Genomic DNA, 22,971 nt, shown 5'->3' with positions numbered 1-22,971 from the left:
TCATTAGGATATCTTTGGTCGAACAAATCATGACACAAAGAGTCATCGGTGGGTTAAAAGCTGATGCAGTTCTTTCTCTCTTCATCTGAGTGTTTTTCTACATATGGGTTGAAAAGCATGTGAATCTTGAAAACGGAGACCAGAGTGGCGTATGACTCCCTGATGGCAGCATTACGACATGTCGCCAGCTGGCTTTGACAGGGTGCCACCTAGACATGTCACAGTGCTGTCCTGTGTCTCTAACCCCAGCCAACGCACACGCACATCACTCCGCACACACCCACACCCACACTATATCCCCTCGAGGCCATCACTCAGCCGTCATTCTTCGGTGCCTCGTAGACCAATCAGGCGGCGTCTCATGAGACGCAGTGTCACACATTTATGGATGCATGACAAAGTGCTCCTTGATTTCCCAGTGGCCACTGTCTGCAGCCTGCTCACGCTTCTAAACATGCACAAAAGCACACACACACACACACACACACACACATATGCCCGCACCTACAACATGTTTCATATGTGATGCAGGATACATGTCAAAGGGTATTACATCAGGAGTGGGTGAGATGCTGTGAGTTTCGATCAGAGGACAGAGTCTTGGGTCCATTTACAACCATTAAAGGCTGTGAGCAATTCGTAGAAATGTCAGTAATGACTGGAGTTCTGCCAAATTAGGATTTCAAGCTCAGACGGTAACTTTCTACTCCCGACCTTTGTGCCATTGTTACGCTCCACCACTTTTCCCTCTCACCATACATCGTAGTTTCAGTGTAATGCAGCAGCAAACAAGGCCGCCTGCTTGGCACTAAAAGCGTGCGGTTTTTCGACTCGTATGAGATGTGAGGCCATAACCACCCAGTCACCAGGCTATTTCAGCTTGCTCTTGGTTTGGCTTTGGACCCCAATTCATTCTGCAGCAGAGAGGCATCCACGGCCCACCGGCAGGCCCCCATAGACGGCGAGAAGCTTCTCCTTGATGTTGACATCTTAAAACAAGGAAAAAGCTCTGTTGTTGACCTGTGATCCTCTCTCTCTCCCCTTGTGTGTTTTTCACTGTTTGTTTCTCTCTCTTCCTTTTTTTTTCTTCCTTATAACCCATGTGTGTGTATGCTGTGTTAAGGCTGAATGGAGGAGGTAGTGCAGAAAGATTTCACTATTAGAAGAGCGAGAGAGGGGGAGAAAGAGAGGGAGAAAGGAATTAGTAATGGCAGTAGTCCGTTCAAGTTGTTCGGGTCTCTCAAAGTTACCTCCGCATGACCCACAAAAGCAGCGATTTTGTTCAGGGAAAAGGCGTTTTGGAGCCATTACTCAAGCCATTGAGGTTGTGCACTCATATGAAACAAGGACGGGAGGGTGGGCGTAAAGGCGAGGAAAGGTGTAGCGCCGAGGCTCAATTGCAAACACAGCTTTTATGCTGGATGAAAGCCGAAACTTCAATTGGCGAGAGCTTTCAGAGTCCTATGTATGGGTCGCATCGAAGAAAAGGCATACAGTAATGTTACAAAGCCATTTCTGCAACACTTTTGCACAATTACAGCCTTTTCTCTAAAAAAGGCGTTGTTTATAATAGGTGACTGGGACAACAATTGCACCCGAGTAGCTTTGAAGCTGGGAGCTCGGCAGAGAGTCACGGCACAATGCAGGAAACATGTGACAATGAAGAAGAGCGTAATCTTCATAAACCAACAGCGAATCACCATTTAACCGCCGCTGTGTGTGGTGTGTACAGTATATTCATGAATAATGCTGTGTGTGTGAGTGGTTTTTAAATCTTTGGATATTGTGACAATCTCATGGTTTGCCTTTTTTTTCTAAATGAGTGCAGTGAGACAGAAGTCCCTCCTCCCATCAAACTCCTCTATCAGCCCCGACCATTTAATGCTTTCTGCGGTAACGGGGGGGGCCACAGCGGCCTGACGTAGTGACACCAGCTGCCGGGAATTCGCCATCTTTTATGTGAAGCGGTAACTGTTTGTGACGCAAAGCCCTGCGCTTATCCACAGCCCAACACGATCACAGGCTTACGTAAGATAAATCAGTCATAAATCAATTTACCAGACCCGCATATTTCTGAGTTGGCTTTTTTTGAACCGGGCGTGTTTTGGGTAATGGAGTAATCCTTTTTAATAGAAAATACACCCACCCACGCTGTTCTCTTTACAGAGTTTGATGGATTAGCTTTCCTGCTGAAAATTCCATGGATGACATCCTGGAGTGGAAATCCAGGTGTGGTGATTCTTTTACCCCCCCCCCCCCCCCAGCCCCCCTCTTTTGGAACAAGGAAGCCAGAAATTGCAGCCTGGGTGGGTGATGAGCCATCAAAACACAAAAGAGACAGAAAGACAGAGGCTTCTTTGAGTGGTGTCTACGTTCACTTTTTTGGATAGAATGTTATTGATGCATATAATTCAAATCTTTTTCTACTTTGTTAGTAATAATTCAAAAAAGTTTGTGAAACTAAGTTTAGTTCACACCTACCTTGTTTGGTTCAGACCTTCAGACTTTTCCTTTTTATTCCGAACCAATACAACGAGAGTGAAAGGAGCCAGCTGACCAAAGTTTAGTCCGGCGAACCATGGTTCTGATCATTTATAGTGTGAACATTTATTTTCATAGCTTTCATAGCGGTCCATAACTTATGGACCGATTGCAGGAAGTTCAGACTGATGAGGACATTTGTTTTGCTGGTAGTAACACCATAATGATTTTACAATGTCAATGAACTAACTTGTTCATTAATTGTATCTCGTCTAATGGAAATTCTACTCTTTTTCAATGCACTTATTTTAGTTAGCAAATAGAATTGCATGTCAGATGCCCGCCTCTCTAAAAAACAATCAATGACCAGTATAGGCAGACACACCCCACAGAGGTGATGAAGACACAATGCGAAACCAAATACAACCAGATGATATGTTCTCACTTTAGAAAGACATGAGCGTGCAGACCATCGTCCAGACTGTCTGTAAAACACCCTTTATATTAAAATACTGTGACTACAGTGATGAAATTAATTACTTATTTTGGCTTTACAGGCAGCCATCTTTTTCTTTTTTGTCTTTGTCCTTCTTTAACCTTATAGCCAGTGTACTCAGTCATTTAAAATACCGTATTGCTGCTAATCTGACCTCTAATCCTCATTCTACCAATTAACCACCAAGGTGAAATGTTGAAATGGTTCATAGCGCTGTCTTCCAGCTAAAAGGATTCATCACCCCTCAGCTATTTGTCTTTCACTCCCTCTCATCCCTCCCTTTCTGCCTTCCTTCACCTCCCACATCCTCTCTTTCATGGATCCACATCCACGCGGGTGTGGTGGGGGTCAAGTGGAGCTCAGGTGTGCTGCAAACAAAGGAAAAAGAGAGTGCGAGTGAAGCGACTGTGAACACATCTATTTAACTCCAGCCGCCTGTGGCTAAAACACTGGCCGCGGCCATTCAGCAAGCCACCCTGTTTTCTTTAACCAATTGCAAGGCGTGACGTTGGAAAGTGAAAGTACCTGCAGCCGTGTTCCGGCTGGCCTCAGGCGTGACAGACGGGCCTGTCAGCAAGCTACATGAAACACCTGGGTAGGAACACTAGCCGGCCAAAACCGGGATTGCTCTCATGCTTTACCGCTGTCTGGATCAGCTATTTGTTGTTTTGCCTCCCCACTCGGGATTAGGGCCGATCAAGAGCACGGGGACGGTTGAACTCCATCGGCAGGTTCATCCCTTTGTGTCTCACCTCCTGCATCCTGAGGCTGACGTACAGCTCAGCTGCGGACGGGGGGGTGTGCTCACTCACTCGTGTGCTCCAATACAGTACCAGCAGATGTAGTTAAAAAGACACACAGTCAAACACGAACATACATACACACCTGTCATAAGTGTGTGGGAGTCATGCTGACTTACTTCTTCCTCTCTCTCTCTCTCTCTCTCACACATACACACACAGGCACACACACACACACACACACACACACACACACACACACATACACACACACACACACAGCGAGGGAAGACAGCCACCCACAGAGACACCTTTCACACACTTTACACCGAGAGAAGATCACTATCCTAAGGATTTATAGATCCTAATAGACATTCCTTGCAGTGCCCTGGATGAGATGTCAGAATTGATGGCATGCCGACTTTTATTACCTGGTATGGTGTGTGTAATTAGGTTAAATAGATGGGGTTGGACACGCATGGTAAAGGCTACATTTCCCACCCCAGCTGGATTTATTGGCCACGCTCCGCTCTCCGAGGTCTGCTCTAATGCACTCATTTGCATGGGGGCACATGTAGCTGATGTGTGTGTTACCGTTACGTCAACCGCTAAGCACAAGGGCCAGCTTATGAATAGTTTTGGTTCAGTGGTTGGCAACAGCCCGGCCCGCCAACTGTCTATTAGCTATGATATGAAAGCTGCCTGGCAAGTGTTAGATTGATACTTGACACGTCGAACAAAGCTCATTGTCATTGTAATTGCTATACGTTGAGTCTTAATTTCATGGTCGTCCATATTGCCAGTGTGATAGGGCTGTCTGTTACTTACATCTTCAGTAACAGCTGTCTATTCAGCCAGTGTATCCCTCCGCCTTTCATATGTTCAACAGCCTCAGAAATAACGACTTCATAATGACTATAATCACTTCATGTGTAATTATAAAGCACCGCCATTGGTACAATTAAACAGTATTTTCTGAAGAAACATACCACTCTTTTTCTTCCCCCAGATGTCCAATCAAGTGTAAATCACAGATAAACTAATAGCGGAGGACTATATGTGTTATGACCCATTCATTGAATAGACCTTAAAAGGGATCACTTTATACCAGTTACTCTGTCATTTGCTGGAGGGTCCATCCCATCTGTCTGTTGAGGACAAGCTGATAATGAAGTGTATTAATGAAGTAAGTTGATAATGAGAGCTAGCTGGCCAGCGGTAATGACAGTGTGGGAGTGGAGGCGATGGCAGTAGCCTGCAGCGGTGGATGTTACTGTTCAGACTTTTCTGACCTTCACAGACTCCGGTTTCCCCTCCAATACCCATCATCAGATTGTATCATTGAAGGGGAGTGAGTCTGTGTGTGTGTGTGTGTGTGTGTGTGTGTGTGTGTGTGTGTGTGTGTGTGTGTGTGTGTGTGTGTGTGTGTGTGTGTGTGTGTGTGTGTGTGTGTGTGTGTGTGTGTGTGTGTGTGTGTGTGTGTGTGTGTGTGTGTGTGTGTGTGTGTGTGTGTGTGCGCTAGTCGTGCTTGCCCTGCTTGTGCATTTGTGGGAGGGTGCGTGCAAATATGGCAAGATGATCTCATTCACCAAGGTCTCCCCCCCTTCCCTAGTTTGTGGGGAACAAAAATAATCTTGCAAAGAGGGACGTTCACATTCACACGCGTTCATGCACACAGCCTACCTCTGCCTCCAAGGCCAGGCAATTGGTTTGGCGCAGCTGAACCCTGTTACTCCACACACACACATACACCCACACACACACACACACAAGTTCAGACTCGCATTACCTTAAACCTGTGCATCAGGACGAGCCCTGCAAGCCCTCCGCTGGGAGGTGGGATGCTGCAATTTGTCTAATATCACCTGCAACCTCTCCGTCTCTTTTTCTGTCCATCTACCTGTCTTTGTTTTCTTTCTCGTGCGTGCAAACGCGCCATTTCCCTTTCACTCTCTTTTTTTTATCCCCTTTCTTCCTCACACTGAACCTCTTGACGCTCCCCACTTTTTTCGCTGTTCCACCCTTCCTCACCGCCCCCGGGCCAGGAGACAGCAGAGCGGGGTCTGCTGAAGACAGGGCCCATTGACAGGCTAGAGTGGCAGTAACTTATTGTCTATTGATGGAGTGTGACAAATCATGTGGGAACGCAGGGGTGCGTGGCAGTGAGAGCCAGGGTGTTGAGTACGTGAGCGTGCCTGCATGTGTGTTTGCATCGCAGATGTGTGTGTGTGTGTGTGTTTGTGTGTGTGTGTGTGTGTGCACCCGCATGTGTTTGTGACTTTTTATGTCTATGCCTGTGCGTGTGTTTGTGCGTTACGTCTTAGTGTGGGGCAGGCGGGCATAGCCGGGACCCTTCACAGCTCATTTAGCCCAAATGGGGCCACCTGGGTGGTGAGGGGGCTCAGCAGGAGTGGGGGGGTGGGTGCCTGGCACTCCGGAGCCCCGCTGACAGCCTCCAAATATAGGGGCTCCGCCGGCCTATTAATCAACACAGCCACTCTGACAAATCACCACGACTATGACCTAATGAGAGGGGGGGAGAGAGGAATGAGGGACGGGAAAGAGGTAGAGGCATAATGGAGGAGGTAGAGGGGGCAGGGGAGGGGGTGCACGGACGAAGGTGGACAGGCTGCAAGCGTGGAAGAGAAAAAGTGACAGAGAGAGCAGTGGATTAATGAAAAGGAAATGAAAGAAGGAGTAGCCGGACACTGCGGCTGGCAGTGCGGGCCACGCGTGTATATGCCAGGTGGTAATAAGAGGAGAATGCTAGCAGAGTTGTCATCAGTAGCTGATGCTCGTCCCTCCGGCCCTCCTCACAAACCAATTGATCTCCTATGAAAGGCCAAATCATGCACTCGTTCATGTAAGTGTGAATTAGCAGAGCACCCGCTCAGCCCCGCTGATTCTCCCTCCCCGGAAAAAAAAAAAAATCAGACTACCGATGCTTTCTGGACACTTTTCTTTTCTGCAGATGCCTCGTTGCAAATTAGAGGTGAGAAGACGCTTGAGTTTGAGTGCGAACAACATTGATGTATGTCTCCTTCTCTGGTTCCCACCCTGAGGTGAGCTAGCATCTAATCTCCCCACTACCAATCTCAGGTCCAAATCACATTAGCCAGGATCAGAGGTGAAACTGGAGCTTTTCAACAGCAGCCTGTTCTCACTAATGAACCCCCATGGCCATCCACTGCATATTACAGCCACACTGAGTGAGGGCGAGAAACTTTTGCAATAATCATTATGTAATTGCACAATGCCCGGGTTTCTATTGCCCTGACATTTCAAAAGCTCGATAGCAATATCTTTATGCTCCTCTAGAGGGAATATGTTTGGAACGGCTGTACTGTATATGATTGATGGTTTTCTGAGGCTAAGCAATCTACTTTGGTGTAATTACATAATGCAGTGTCCATCTGAAGTTTATACTATCCAATATTAGTTTATTTGCAATGAATTTTGTGTTCTGAACCCAGATTGAATTAGATGACATTGATTGGGTTGGTTTAAGTGACCCGGCTGTTAAGTCACTCAATCAAGTGAATACAAGCCCAGCCTGCACCACCACGAACACACACAGTAACACACACACACACACACACACACACACACACACACTTTATGACACACGCCGCCAAGTACACACACACAGTGGGATCCAAAAGTCTCAGAGTATGGGAAAGTTGTCTCAGACTTCATCTTCACTTGCATCGATAGCGCCTTCTTTTCTCCCTCTTTCTCACAACCGTTACAAAGACGGAATTGATAACACAGCTCTTCTTCTCAGTGGCCAATTAATATGCAGCCCGCCACTGAGCACCAAAGTGAATATTCAAAAGCAGCACCTTCCTATTGACTTGTATCTGTCTGCCGTGCTGTCCAGTCATGGGATCTATGTGATGTACTAAGCCCCGGCCTGTCTGGTCCATCGACTGGCCCAGGATGGAAGGCCCATAGAGAGGATGCACAACTGCATGCTCCTCCCATCCATTACAGAGTGCTAGTAGGGCTGCAACAGCTACTGCCTCTGAGTGCGTGGAACAGAAAGAGCCTCATAGACGCCTTGTTAGGTATGCACACACCATCTGCTCCTAGTTCACGCCGACTGAGGCTCATTGATGAAAGTGTTACACATTGTGTGTTTGTGTGTGTGTGAAAGTGTGTGTGTGTGTGTGTGTGTAGGTACATCACCATGGTATTTCTTCACCCAAGGTGACTAAAGAAAGGCTTTTTCTATTTGATTAGGTCAGTTTTGTGTATTTTATAGTAGAGATGGTCCGGAACCAGCATCAGAAAAGACTCAGATGCTAGTAAAATGTTGGAACAGGCATCAGCGAGTACACACAACTATGTACTGATTCAATACAACGTTTTTAATTTACCCCGATAACACTGCAATTTGTTTTTTCCAGAAAGAACTTTTTCTTTGCATTTGTTTATCAAACAGTTTAACATGAGTCAGGCCGTACACCAATGATAACATTCAAAACTTCCATACAGGTTAGTAGCATAAAGCTGTTAGAATAACTTTTATAAGTTTTTTTTTTTTTTTTTTTTTTATCCACTGGTATCTAATCAGTACACTTAGTCCAGGTTTCATAACGTGTATCAGGAAGGAGAAATCTCTATTCTATAATCTGTGCACATACAACAGCATCAACTCCTTCCTAAATCTGTGCTGCTTTAGAATCGATACCAGTTGGAGCTTTTCCTCGCTATTTTAATCAGTGGTTTGTGAGAAATTACATTGCGTCAGACGTTGCCACTGTTTGCTCATTTTGAACTAACACTTGTTCTCGGATGAATGATTATAAAAAATGCTCATGAATCCAAATACACTGATTATACGGATTAAATCTGTCTCCTGATCCTGTGTTTTGCCGGACAGTTACTGTACCACCCCCTTCAGCCCCATCAGCAGCTGCAGCTGTGCAGCACATCGCGCTCCCTGAATGCAAAGTGATAGAGATGATGAATTTATGAATGTAAAGTTAGATGTCATCCCCCTTTCTTTCTAAGGCATTTGCACATCAACAGTGATTCTAATTAATGGCAGGGAAGAGAGAATAATTTGGAGGTGAATTGGATGCTTGTGATTATTCACATTAAACGTGCTGTGATTTTACAAAATACTGTCAATTAGCAAATAAGGATAAAGAAATATTAAATCCACATCAAGCGATAATAACCAGGTGCTCCTTACTGAAGGAAAAAATATGAAATACCTTGGTTATTGACGGAGAGATGAAAACTTCTTGGTTCAGAAGCTGAAACTGAACCACAGCTGCTTCAACAGCCGTTAGGTCACCTATAGCTTCAACTCAGCTACATCGTATCCTTATAAGAACAATAAAAAACTGAGCAACGGCTAATGACAAATATATTCAATAAATCGACGAATAAACATTTATGTCAGGCTGGATAAAGGAGGAAGATGTTGTTCCATTACTACTGCTTCAAAAAGTGACATTGACAAAAACAAGCATTCTGATCGGTTAGATGTGTATATATCAGAGGCGAAACCTTGGGAAAATCAACCTGAGTTAAAAAAAAATTAAAGTTACAATATCTTGCATTGACTGTGAATTAACCGCACAAAAAATTGTGTGTAGCTTGCACGGGCCTTTAATTTCCCTGTATTGGGGGACTAACACAAATCTGCCCTGTAATCAAGATCAAATCCATCTTTGTGTGGAATATTATGTATTTTAATTAGAACTCCTCTTTAAAGTCCGGCCTGTGCCCCATTGTTTTAAGTGCCGCTTAATTTAATCCTATTGAGTTGTGGGCAAGGTCACCAGAGACGGCTTATCAACATTCTCCATTTTTTTTCTCAATAGACAGAAAGTGACGGTGTGATCTGACATTTAGTGTTGATGACGGCAGCCTCAGACAGTAAAGTAGCATATTAGCGCCCCTCACCTCCCTTTATGACCTACACCACCAAGTACATTAATGTCACTAATGTGCCGAGTGCTTCCCGACACATTAGTGCTGCGAAGGAATGAAAGTGAGAGTCGATGAAAAGCAGTGAAAACTTCCTGACAGAGGTGGATAAATCCAGTTGCCATGTTGAGTTGTTTCTGGTGCCTGTAAGCTAAACGTGACTGTCGGTTTTACCCGGCGCTTTTCATGGAATTTGACAATGTTTGTATTTTGGTTGTAAGAAATGTAACACTGCCAGAGGGCTGTGTGTATTTGTGTGAGCGTGCGCATGTATGCACTCCGGAGCTGACAATAGACCTTTAGAGCATCAAAATCCCTACAAGGTGAGGCACAACTTAAAAACGTCTTTTCATCGCCCTCCTTATCTCCTGCACACTGCTGTCGGCAGCAAGAAAGAGACCGAAACACCGGGAGAGGGAGCATTATAATTTTATTATAAGGACACAGAGGGTAAAATAGAGCACGAGTGATAAGGATCTGGAGATTAGAATGGAGCAGAACAATAAATTATGCAAAGTGTTTGAAAACACATACAGCTATAATTAAGTGACATTTGATTTTAAATGAGGTGACAGCAAGGATTTATTTATCTCCTTAACCCCCGAAAAATGACATTAGCATAGAAGAAAATGAACCGTTTGAAATGGTAAGAGTACAAGGCCCCGATCTGATACACCATAATAGAGCACCCCCAACCAAGGACTAACACACACACACACACACACACACACACACACACACACACACATAGAGAATGAAGGAAAGGTGAGATCAATGTCTCCATGGAGTAATCGCAAACTGTGGGAGCCCATTGCTAATAATATCATTATGGCACCGACTGCAGTCAGCTTTCCACAACCCAAAACATACATGTTGTATTTGCTGGTATCTGAAAATATTGTTACCCCCACCAAGGAGGTTATGTTTTCACCCCTGTCCGCTGATCAGGATTCCAATACATATGGTGTAAGATGACAGGACACTTGGTGCAGCTCCAGTCAAAGGCGCGGAGCCAGGACATTTTAAGATTTTCACTGATTTCCCAGATGCGTATTTAGGTAACTGATATCTATGAGTGTGTGCAGTTGGGTGCAGATCTAAATAGAAATCCATATCTAGTGAATTTGAGGTTCCATTAGGGGATGTTGTCCCTTGGCAGAGGTTTGTACTCTACTGAGTGCCATTAGTCTAAAATGAATCGGGGTTTTGGTCTGATTTCATTTAAAGACACATGGTGCTTCTCAAATAAACATGTGGTGAGAGGATCCACTTTGTGATCAATATCTGAAGCAGTGGCCGTTCGCCTGATTGTATTGTGTGAATTCCTGCAACGTCAGCGTCCTGGAGGTGGTTTTTACCTGTCGCTCTCTCTACTTCAACTGTAAAGATGAAGGTAAATTAGTACATGCTATATACACGGAGCTGTAGGTACAACGATATCAAACTGCCGTGAGCTGCTCAGTCAGCATTTGTGAAGCAGAGGCTACTTTGTGTGAGTAAAACCATCATCAGTGAGTTGACCTGTGTTTCAGTGTTTGATTTAAAGGCAGAAAATCAGCATCAATACTGCAGCTGATCAACTTTAACTATGTCACAATGACTAAATACACCCACAATGCATCTGTTGCTGTATTGCACCGTTGCCATTGGCCTAAATGTGGTGTTTGACTTTAGCGCTCCACCAACTTTAGTTTTATTCTAGCATATCTGCTTATTTTTTAGCTCAATCACTCACCGCAAAATCAACCACACTGGCAACTTACCCAACGAAGCCACTACATGAAAAAGTGGAATATGCTGAAATATGCAATTTATTCATAGCGGCTGTGGAAATGATATATAGCTGGGTTTGAATAGAAGTTTTGCCAGATCAATGTCTGAGAGCGAGGCCTTTGTCTGAGAGCAAGTCGCACTTTCTCAACCCCCAGTGCTCCTTAGTAGATTTCCCAGTTTATATATGCACAGATGACAAAGAGAAAGTACTGAATAAGTAATAGGCTATTTCCTGGTAGCACACTGAGGTGAAATCACAATGAACATCTTTTTTCCCCTCTGTATGCGGTTCAGCGGGGAGATCGCTTGAGTGAATGCTTGTTCTCAGTGTTTGCGCTTGAGTGTGTGCGAGAGAGCAGGGGCAAAATCTGAAGCTCCTGACTGTTTATCTGAATCATCTTTGTTCATTAATTCATGGGTGATATTTTATGCATCTGGTGACAAGGTTTAAAAGAGTATACCCAAACGCAGTCACAAGACGGAGGGGGCCGTGTGTGTAATCGCAGGCGTTAATGATTATTCTCTAAAGGAAAACGGGGGGATCATCTGGTTGCAATAGAGAGTTTAAGTTACAGTTGGATGTCAGGGGAAGGACGGAGGCAGCATGGGTTGAGGACAGGTGAATATTGGCTTATAGCAGCAGGAAAACTTAAACATGGAAAACATAATTGTCCACTTCAGGGAACTCGTGGACAAAGACTGGACATTGGCAGGAAACAGGAAAGCTTTGAAGTTAACAATAAAATACCCAAACCCTTCAGGAACAACCCACAGCACGACTGACAAGGGAGACTTGATGAACTGATGAGCAGCAGACTGGTGACATCTTAAATAGATTGGAAGAAGCTGGGGGAATAATTATGGAGCCAGCCGGGATCAAGGCAGTCCATAAAGACTCAGGAGCTGACATGTGACACGGAGGATCCAGTCGTAACATTTAGCAAGTTCTGGTTCGAGCATGCAAGAGGCAGCACATATATAAATAACGTATAAATTCAATCAGCAATAAGCTCCCGAATTTCATTGTCTTTCTGAATTGACGGTTTCATCTGCGTCTTCTACACGCGTGGCCAATCTTTGTCCTCCTGAGATATTTGTATTCTTGCAGTTTTCCGCATGTCGCATGTTAGAAATGTCCTTAACACGTCGATCTGCTCGCTGTGAATTCTCGAGACCTTTCCCTGCTGTAGACTCACACGGACTCAAACATTCTGCAGAGGTTTTTACTCTGAGGCTTCTAGCAATGTCGGGTGCAACTGACTCAGACCTTTGCCTTCTCACATCCCACTCATCCCGATGATTTCAGGAAAAAACATCCGGGTTCAGTGCATGTCAGAAAGCAGAATTACCTTTTTTTTGCTTTTGGATGTAATTGTGTTTGTAATAACAAGCAATAAGACATTTCATCAAGTGTTATATTTGTCAGAAATATGAGTCCTTCACTCTTTCTCCTCTTTATCTCTACCCTCTGCTTGTCTACTCATCTACAGCGCTCCTGCCATCCCTCTCCCTCTGTTCTTCTCTTTCTTCGGGTCATGGCAGAATATGGGGAAAGACAAATCAACGGAAAGGTGAAAGAAGGAGGAAGAGGGTGGTCGTCTGGCATATGGAGTAGATATGATTAGACTGCCATGCTTAGATTTACAACCAAGGTATAACCAAAGGTATAATTTTACTACTGCTGCCGAGACAAGTACCATAAGAAATACATGTGAATGATGATGGAATCCAAAGGTTGGCATTTATTTGGAGCTCCTTCTTGTACAAATACCTATCGCCCTGTGTGGTGGGTGTGTGAGAGGGCGTGTAAGACAGTTGTCAGGTTTACACTGGCCATGGCTGAAAGGTGCCAGGGTGCTTGGCTTCCTTAATGAAGGCCCTTGCTTTAATGATTTACAGTAGCTCGAGGGAGAGGGGTCACACACACACACACTCACACACACATACACACTCACACACTCTCACACACACGTAAGCACACACACCTGCTCGCATTTCCCCGTGTCACAACCTTCCTCTTGGGTGCTGTTTCAGTGAAAGGTGCCAGGCTGCTCAGCCAAGCTCCTAACAAGAGCCAAACAGTCAAGAGACTGAGGGGGAAGAAAGGAGAGGTGAACTGAGGTGGGGGAGATGGGGAGATGGAGGTGGAGGAGATAAGAGGAGCAGAGAGCTGTCAACCTCCTGGGACGTGTGCACAGCTCCGTCTGTGTGCAGCCACTCAGCCGCTGCACCGCACTGACCACAGGATGTCGGAGGGGCAGGTTTGGCAGGTGTTTGGTTATTTGCTGTTGTCCCTATTTTTACTTCATGTAATAATACATTCACAAACATCCAGGTTTCTAAATTGGACCTTACCTTGTCAGACTCGAACATGGGCCCTCACACTTCCTTCCACCAGAGCAGGACTCGATAGATCCCTAGCCACAGAAGTAGAGCGAGCCTTTCTGAGGAATGTACCGAGCTGTGTCCAATAGACCAGTGCTCAGTCACACTGTGGTGGACAAGCCGCCTAATGATGTCTGAAATACCAGCACAACTGCTATGATATGCTGTGATAATTGCTACCCTCCTGTCCGCAGTACAAATAAATGTGGAATTGGTTGGCAAACACATTAATATGGAAATATCTACATTAATTTGGAGCATGCTCTAAATTATTCAGTAATTAAACCACTGCAAATTTACACAAACTTTCCCCCTGGATGACTGGAGAGAATGGCGAGGAGATGGAAACAGTATTTGAAATATGTGGTCACATGACTCGAATATATAGTCGTATTACAGGAGGTAATAGAATAGTAGCTTGCAGTACAACAAAACACACACACACACACACACAAACACACACACAGTATTGCATATGGAAGCCAAGCTAGGAGATCTTTGTTTAAGCAAACATTGTTTTAATTCATCCTCCACCAACTCCCGAACCCCACCCACCACCACCTTCATCATCACAACCATCAATGCAAAAATAAATGCCCCTTGATTGTGGAGGGAAAACATCAATGTCACTGTGCATTTATATTTAAAATCAAACACTTTCTTCTGAGAACGTGTCTGTTTAAAGAATTTTAAACACATTACTTGTGTTAAAATATATGATAAAAATGTATTGTGTTTCAACACCATCAATAGACTTACAGAGAAACAAATCAAAAAGGGATCAATTCTAATTTAATTAATTTTCAAACCGGGGAATCGATGTTGACGCTCAGACCCCAGTAGAGACATGGAAGTAGTCCTGTGAATTTGGTTCTTCAGATATGAAGGACACTTCCCTCCAGTGCTTAGACAGTGCTGGTGATGATGAGGAGGAGTTGAGCTCTAAGTTGGGATGTGTCATGAAGGGCTTCTAGTTGGATGATTGAAAGAAGAGAGGCTGTGTTTTGAAAAAGCAAATGTCAGATTCTGACGTTTTCCAGAACTTTTCCTGCCAGCCTCATAGTACAACGTCTGGAAAATGTCGGAGTGAGCCTGTGTGAGAATACAGCAGGATATTGTCCAGGAAATGCATTGTGAGCGAGTTGGTGTGATGTTGACTATTCTTACAAGCAACTTTGAGTAAATTAGTCTTTACATCTCTAATTTGAGTCCTTGGTTGTGTTTCAGGAACATGCCTTCTGATGTGCTGGACTCCTTGCTTCATGGATTTGGAGTTTTAAAACCATGGTGTTTTTTTGTGGTTTTGTGTCCGTGTTTGCTTCTGTTCATGCTCGTCTGTGCCCCTCAGCTTGGGAGCATGTGTCTGTGCCAAAGCACGTACGAGCGTGTCAACTTGTGTAACTGTTGATGTCCCTTCACAGATCTGTCCGAGGCCCTTTGATCAGGCATTCTGTGACTCGCCTGCTCTCGGTGGCCCAGGAGATGGGAGGGTGTGTGTGTGTGTGTGTGTGTGTGTGTGTGTGCTGGGTGGGAGACGGGTCTGGTTTGAAGTTGTGGTTTTGATCTACATGCTGGCACACACACAAGTATATAAGCATCCACACACGCGCACACTGATCATTTTAAGATTGACTCGCTGAAGCATATTGAAGTGGAATGTCATCGATATGACGATACATCAAGTCTGTTATTGGAGTTTTTGATCTCATCACAAGATTAGAATAATACAAATAATAAAAAATAAAAGAAGTCCACCTCCGTAAAGAGCTTGTTGTGCGTGAGTGAAGTTCGAGAGTTATAAGGTTACGGCTCAGTCGTTTATACTAAACACAGCAGCCGCAGACTCAAGCTACCGGCTCATGTCTACTTTGAAATGCATTTGCTTTGTTGTTGCACATTTTTGTCCTTGTTGACTTAGTGTGAGTCGTGTAGCTTCTGAGTGGACATCACTTTGGATTGAGATGAAGTTCAGGTAGGGCCCTAATGCTGAGTGGCATCACCGTGCCATACGGACGTACTGTAGACGTGACACTGAGTTGATCTGACAATAGAATGGATCAGTGTAGCAGCTAGCAAGTCCGAAGGTAGAGCATAATCCCTTCTGTCAAGTCTCTGTCTCGTCAATATTCAAATCCAGCCGGCTGTCCAATGGCTGTCAGTTACAATCTCCCTCCGGCTCGTGGCCTGGCACAGGCACATATCTAAATTGAATTGGATGTTTGCTTCTCAATGGAAATTGAGTCAAAGAGATGACCCCCCCCCCCCCCCCCCACAGGCCTCTCCACCCCCTGTCTTGTATTGTAAACTTGTCAGTTACCCCCCTACTGTACCACATTTGAATCTGCAATATCCACTCCTGACTAATAACTACTAGCTGTTTTTCACTGTAATTTAAGGAGCAGTGTAACTTGAGGTCAAGCTCGGGCAGATGTGTGTCTCAAGCTGTGGCAATTAATGCGCTTCACTTAAAACTGCTAAGAGGACATGAACGAGAGCCCAAAGCACTGTCTGTCACCTCTTAGAGGTTCTTCATGCTCTTTCCTGTAAGAGTTTATTTTCCTATAAGAATCTCTCCTCGACACTGCCTTTACATATAAAAAGAGATACGCTGGTTTCAAACAAACAACCGTCACTGCCCTCAGACAGAAGGTGCTGTTAGTTTCCAAATTACGTATATATCATTGAGCATAAAAGGGCCTTCACCTCACCTTTACCCATCACTTTTAAATGCCTCCTGTTGAACTCTGACAACAGAGCAGGAAGTAGCTACTTAAAATTGTTTTTACTTATTCTGCTCAGGTATCTGTATATTCATCTCAGTCCATCTTTCACCGAGCAGACTCCTCAATGTCTGAGTAGTTTGTTTTACTGGTCTCCAAAGTTTTTAAAAACCATCTGTTTCTCTCTTTCTTTAAACAGGGTGAATCTGAGTGTCTTGTTTAGCAAAGGGACACTTGTCAGATGCGGCCCAACTTTGGGATGCGCACATACTATACATAAAATCTTTTCTAACTCATCTGTCACTCTAACCTCAGGGTTCTAACCTCAAACGAGACGTGTGAAGACATGACGACCACAACACGATGTCTGGGGACAACAAGTAACTTGATTCCAAGGGCCTAAAACTGAAAGCTGTTCTCATGCGGCCAAAAATGACAGAGAACAGTTAAACCAAAGGCTCGCTCTTTCTTTCTCCCTCCCCAGCTCTCCATCTTGTTCAGTCCCTCTTCTTCTTCTTCTCTGACACATGTCACCCTGGCAGGCATGGAAAGCCCTGACCTTTGGAAAGTTTAGCACTTTAAATATTTAGGCCTGGGTTATGATGGATCCTCCAGGCCCCCGCAGCAATGTGCGAAGCCTCTGATTAGGACTCCTGTCAGAGTCATTTAGCCGAGTGTCTGGCTGCCGGTGGCGCTCTGTGTTTGACAGGCGAGCCTTTTAAACAAACAGCGGTCCCAGTGGCAGAGCGGGCAGGGCACCCGGTGCAGCACAAACACGCGGCGCTCTGAGAGAAACCACTCAGCCCTGCTGACAGCTGCGGAGGAAACCACTGGCCACTGTCTCTCTGCCTCTCATGAGCGTTCAAGCACTTTGTCCTCCTGCTCACTGACTCGCCCACTTGCACCTCCGCCCTTTTTTATTTCGATGCCGTTCTCTTTATTTCTCTTTCTTCTCCCCTTTGGATGTCGATATTTTCTTCAGTATCACTTTACTTCCTCTTTTGTTATTCTGGTGGCTTCAGATCAAAGTTTCATCTGCCTTACAGTAAGATTCAGGGAGTTGATTGCCGGGTGATCTCCGAGCAAAGCTTATGCTCCTAATTTGTCCGACATCACTACTGATTATCTTCTGGAGATCAGGATGGATGCTGTGCGTCCCGCGACCCGCTCACAGTCCCGTGATTAGCACAGCTTACAGTGATGTTCCCGTTGAAATACATCTGACCCGGCCTTTTCATCTCACTCTGAGACAATCTGCCGTGGCATCAATCCTGTAAATATATGACTCTTAATATGTGTGTCCTACTCTGTATTCAGAGGAAGAGCCAAGTCAGCAGCTCCAGTATTAATGCATGAGAAATGAGCAGAGACCATAAGAATTAAAGGGTAAGGCTTCCCTTATTAAGATGTAAATTCCGGGGGGGGGAAAACTTGCCGAAAATGAGGAAACAGTGAAGTTATTGTCAACTTTAGCCTGCTTATGCATTTCTAAGAGGCAGTGTTGTGCTGTACTTGTTGAAATTAGATACACACAGCGGTGCACAGTGTGTGTAGTGTTGGCCCATTTGACAGCGCAGGATCAACCAATCTCAACAAATACGCAACTTACACTTTACCGAAACAATTTTACACTTTTGGCAACATTATCTAGTGACAGCATACATGGCAACTATTGTGGTAATTCAATCTCTGTCTGTGTGCGCTCCCCCCCCCCCCCCCCCACACCCCACACTCTCGCTCTCTCTACCTCTCTCTCATTTCAAATTTGCACTTAACACCTTCCTGGGGAAAGGCTTCTCATTCATCAACGGTGTTTGTCCCGGTGACAAGCGGGGCGCCTCCTGCATATCAATATCAGCTAAGACAATGCTGAGCCTGTAACCTTCAGCTAAATGTCATTCTGCTTAATCCTATTTGAAAATTAAACATTGAAAAACCTTTAGCGCACCTTCCTGTCTCGCCCTCCTGTCTTTCTCCCTCCTTTATTGGCCACCTCTCCTCTCCCAGCTCTCTGTCCTCCCTCGCCCGCTCTCTGATGCTCCTGTTTTGCTCCCCGTGTGACATTTGTATTGTTTTTTGTTCGAGGGTTATTTGTGTCCCATAATGGTTATTTAGTGGAAACGATTTTAATTTTATGTCGCTGGAAAAAAACAACAACACGAGGGCTGTTTGTCTTCCCCCAGTAGTCATCCTCATTCCTCCTTAACGGTCGGTAGCAGTCACCGAAGACACGCTTAACTACCTCCCTCCCTTTCTTCTTCGGGGTAGGCCACTTACTCTTTGACAAAACGAATGAGTGAGATTTGTAAAACAAAGAAACTAGCTACCTGGTGTACACGGAAGGAGAATGCTGTCTCATGAGAAGAAACCTCTGTGTCAAAGCTGCATATTTACACAGGGAGAGATAATCCCTACCGATGGTTAATTACCACTCAGGCAGAGCTGGGGGGGCAGAGAAAAAAAAACACATTCCAGGACAGTGTCTGAAACTTTGCCTCTGTGCTCTGCATCGAGAGGCCCGCTTTTATTTAATCATGCATGAAACACGTATGATATATTTGGCGCTATACCTCCTCTCTCTCTCTGCTAACACGCGTGTGCATCACTCACATGCGTCGGGGCACAACTGTATGGTTACCCATTTGAAGATACAGGGAGGAATCGGAAAAAGGAGGGAGCGCAGGATAAAAGGAGAAGCAGAGATTGCAATGAAAATGCAATCATTTGCAGTCAGACAGATATGATTCCCCTCGGAGGGAGTGCGATGCGGCGGCCGCTCAAAGACAGCCCTCGTCCAGCTCTCCATATGGATTTGATTGACCACAGTCACTCATCTAGGGATTCCACTGAAATACTGCGGGTGAATTACAACGTGACTACCTTTGATGTCTTCTTATTGAAGCCCTCCGTCCACTCCATAGCTTAAAGGAATTTGAAAATGTGAAGGGGAGACATAGTGAAGAATTGGTTAAACAAGGCAACAAGATAGGAGAAGCAATTTCCCTCAGGAATATTAGTCGGGCCAAAGAGGGAATGACTTTGTCAGTGGCTACACTGTGTCTTGGTCACAGTCAGTGTAACAGGTGGAGTCTATCAGGTCTGCGTGGTGATTTATTTGATGGGGAGTTCCGGACCATGAATGTCTTGGGAGGCAGAATCTGTTTACTCTGGCAAAAATAAGAAACCGTGCAAAACATGTGGCGCCCCGACACAAATCCAACATCAAGTAGGTGATGATAGTTTAACCTTCGTCTTACGAGTAAACTTTAGATAAAAGCACAATAACAGAGAAGCAAACGTGCAAAACCTGAATGACAGAAATGTCATGTACCTCTTCCATGCAGGACAACAACAGAGAGGGGGAGAGGTGAAGAGGGAGACCCACCTTTATCGGGAGGGGTCCCCCAAAAGTGGACGTAGGGGAGCAGAACTTTACCAAACGTTCCCCACTAACAATACAAGCCCATACATGCAAGGTGATAGCTTTGATTTTGTATAACTAAAGTAAAATAAAATCGCACAGTGGAATCTGTGACCCACAATATTTCTGCTAATCACCACTGTTACATGAGCATGGCATTGACAGGAGAGGAAGACATGTAGAGGCAGGGAGGAGACGTTTCTGTTCTATCTAAGTCCGATAGTGTACCACAGCAGCAGAGACTAGTGTGAAACTGACCCACACAGCATGAAAGAATAAAGAGAAGAACGCTCCCATGTGAGAAGTTAAGGGGTGAAAATGTGTCTTATAGAGGCTTGGAGAGTTTCTGTGTGTGTGCGAATGTATTTTGGACAATCGGTTACACCTCAGTGTGTGTTGAACCCAGGCGGGGCTGCACACTGTGGGGTCCTCTCTTTTACAGAGAGGAGGCACGGGCTCACAAACAGACATAAACAACATTTTGCTGCTGCAGTGATCCGGTATTTTTTATTTTTACCAAAAGAGAGAGGCTGCTGCCGGGTGCGTGTTTTTATTCAAGCCTGGGTGTTGAATGTTTGTTAACATTAAAAGAGCCGATGCTCCCTCTTGTTCTGTCCGCCCACTCTCTGTGCCGTCTGTGCTTTCCAGGTGGGAGATGCAGGAAGGTGCGGAGCTGGATGAGGCAGAGAGAGCGATGGTGGAAGACCTTCAGAAAGCCTATTTCGTCTGCTGCTGCACTGCAGGACCACAGGACCCTCCTGATGCTGAGGACACGCCAGCAGAGCAGATCCAGAGGGAAAAACAGCCATCTGATGAAAGTGCTGCCTAATAAAAGTCCACCCAAATGGAACTTTTTTTACCACGTTGCAGACACTTGCTCGTAACATGTAGCTGCAGCTCCTGTGGTTGTAGAACGTGCGAGTGCAAGAGGGTTCGTGGATTTACTGCATGCAGTGAGATGGCACTATGTGTTCCTGTTTGTGCATGAAAACACGAGTGAATGAGAAGGTGAAACAACCAAAAAGAGCGAGGGAGACAGTGACTCCCTCTTCACCCACGCGCATCACACAAGCTCCCCGTGCTTTTCTGTGCTGCATCAAATGCATTTCATCTTTTTTTGAGCGCACATCTCCAGAAATCAGTTCTGGGAAATGGAGAACCCGGATTTGTTTGCCTGGGAGGAGATGTGACTCTGTGATCATTGTAGCTAGTTCAATTTTTTGGGGGCGAGACAGTGAGTGTAAAGACATCGGTGTCAACGTACGTTCTCCTGGTTCCTGAAAGCAAACATCAAAAAATTACGACTGGGAAACAAGAAGATTTTTTGATTACACTGTGTCCCAAAATCTGCCCCACGCTGTCACATATGTCGGTTTTTTGTGCAAACCCAGAGAAAACATTTATTTTATGTGTTACACTATTGCTCTGTATATTTTTCCAACTGTGTCTGTTTTTTTGTTATTCATGAAATGGAGAGAGAGACAGAGAGAGTGTTTGAGAATTAAACCTTTAAATAAAATAACATTCGTACTTCACCGCAAAATGTGCTTATTCTATTGTGTGATCTCTGAGCAGTCCATTATTTATTTCGACTCATCACCATGATGTTACTTTCCCGATACATACATCACATGTCCTTCCCTGTTATATTTGATGTTCAAATAAGACTTTAACAACTCAAATTAAGCTTCTTCAATAAGATGCCATTTTAGCTCACGAAGGCTACTGCTTTGCAATTCCTCTGAGCGATAAGGAAATCACCTTCTTCTCCAGAGAGAGATGTTCCTTTCCTTAACTAGATTTATAATGCAATTGTAGAAAGATTGTAATCTTGTAATCACTTAGAGAATATAACGGAGTTCGGCTTTTGCCTCTGAATAAAGGCACAACAGCGACAACAACATACATCTTTTCTAAATTAACTTGATTTAACCCAATAAAACAATTTTTAATTTGGTGTTGCAGGTAGAACACAAATAAATGTTGTAAGATTTCAGTTTCCTCTCATCACTTCTCCCCTGCCTCTCCCTCCCCCTCAGAGGAAACACCGTTAGGGTTATCCGTTTGTATTTCCATTGTAGACAGGTGATCGGCTCAGGAGACACCTGTCAGTAAAGCTGACAGTATAATTCACAACAAATCATTACAAAGAATGATTCACCACAAAGCTCTAAATGATTTTTTCCATTGTACAGAATTCATTTTCGGGATTATCAAACCTACATAAACACCTTTAGAAACCCAGAGCTCAGCGTGACATATTTATACAGGATCAACGGTGACAGCGGTTTGACTCCTCTCTGATTCCCGAGTCCCCTCAGTGCATTTGTGTTCCGTCTCCAGCAGACATGTTGGTTTCATTTGTATGTTCATCCACCGAGTTCAACCAGCTACATGTCAACGTACAGCAAACTGCCATGTTAGATTTATAGGACAACCAACCTTTGTCTTTATTGCTACTATTTCTATTTATTTTTTCTATTTTTAAAGGATAACACAAGGGAAATTGTTCCACTGATCCACCTCGTGCAGCAGCAGCAGCATCACCGATGAAGAAATATATATATAGAAGATCCAACGCTGAGACATAATGACGAAGTAGACTGTTGGATTAGATAACAGGCTACGAGTATTTTTACTTTTAAAACTTCCAGTAGATGTAAAAGCTTTTTTTTACTTTTACTTAAGAATTAATGTTATGCTTTTACTTTTACTTGTGTACGTTATTGTCTTTTTTTTTGGTAAAATTATTGAGTTCTTCCTTCTCTACTGAATTTTCCAAGTCTCTGGCCTCAAATCTAAGTGAAACGACCGGTCACATGGTTGATTTATCAGAAGTCCAACTCGTGTGGTATAAATCCACACATCTGGTCTTGTGTGCTGCGCTCAGGGAGCAGGAAGCATCTCTTTTGTTGTGTGGAAGGTGGTGGATATCAGTGCCACAATATGTCATCTCTGTCTCTTAAGTGGGTCTCCCTTCGCTGCATCTCCCTGTGCTCCGCTTGAGGAATC

The 22,971-nt window shown here is 44.6% G+C and overlaps 1 protein-coding gene across 1 annotated transcript in view; it reads left to right on the top strand.

Moving 5' to 3' along the window:
* The window catches only part of kiaa0825 (KIAA0825 ortholog), a 115,681-nt gene extending 94,187 nt beyond the window's left edge, over positions 1 to 21,494 (top strand). The window contains exon 23 of the mRNA XM_062382193.1: positions 20,608 to 21,494. Coding sequence (XP_062238177.1) covers positions 20,608 to 20,788 — 181 coding nt within the window. The 3' untranslated portion in view covers positions 20,789 to 21,494. The remainder of the gene's footprint in view (positions 1 to 20,607) is intronic.
* The last annotated feature ends 1,477 nt before the right edge of the window (positions 21,495 to 22,971 follow it).

This window comes from Platichthys flesus, chromosome 3 (genome assembly GCF_949316205.1).
Source record: "Platichthys flesus chromosome 3, fPlaFle2.1, whole genome shotgun sequence".
Lineage (NCBI taxonomy): Eukaryota > Metazoa > Chordata > Actinopteri > Pleuronectiformes > Pleuronectidae > Platichthys > Platichthys flesus.
Note: the sequence above shows the minus strand (reverse complement) of the source record. Positions and strands in the feature narration are given on the sequence as shown.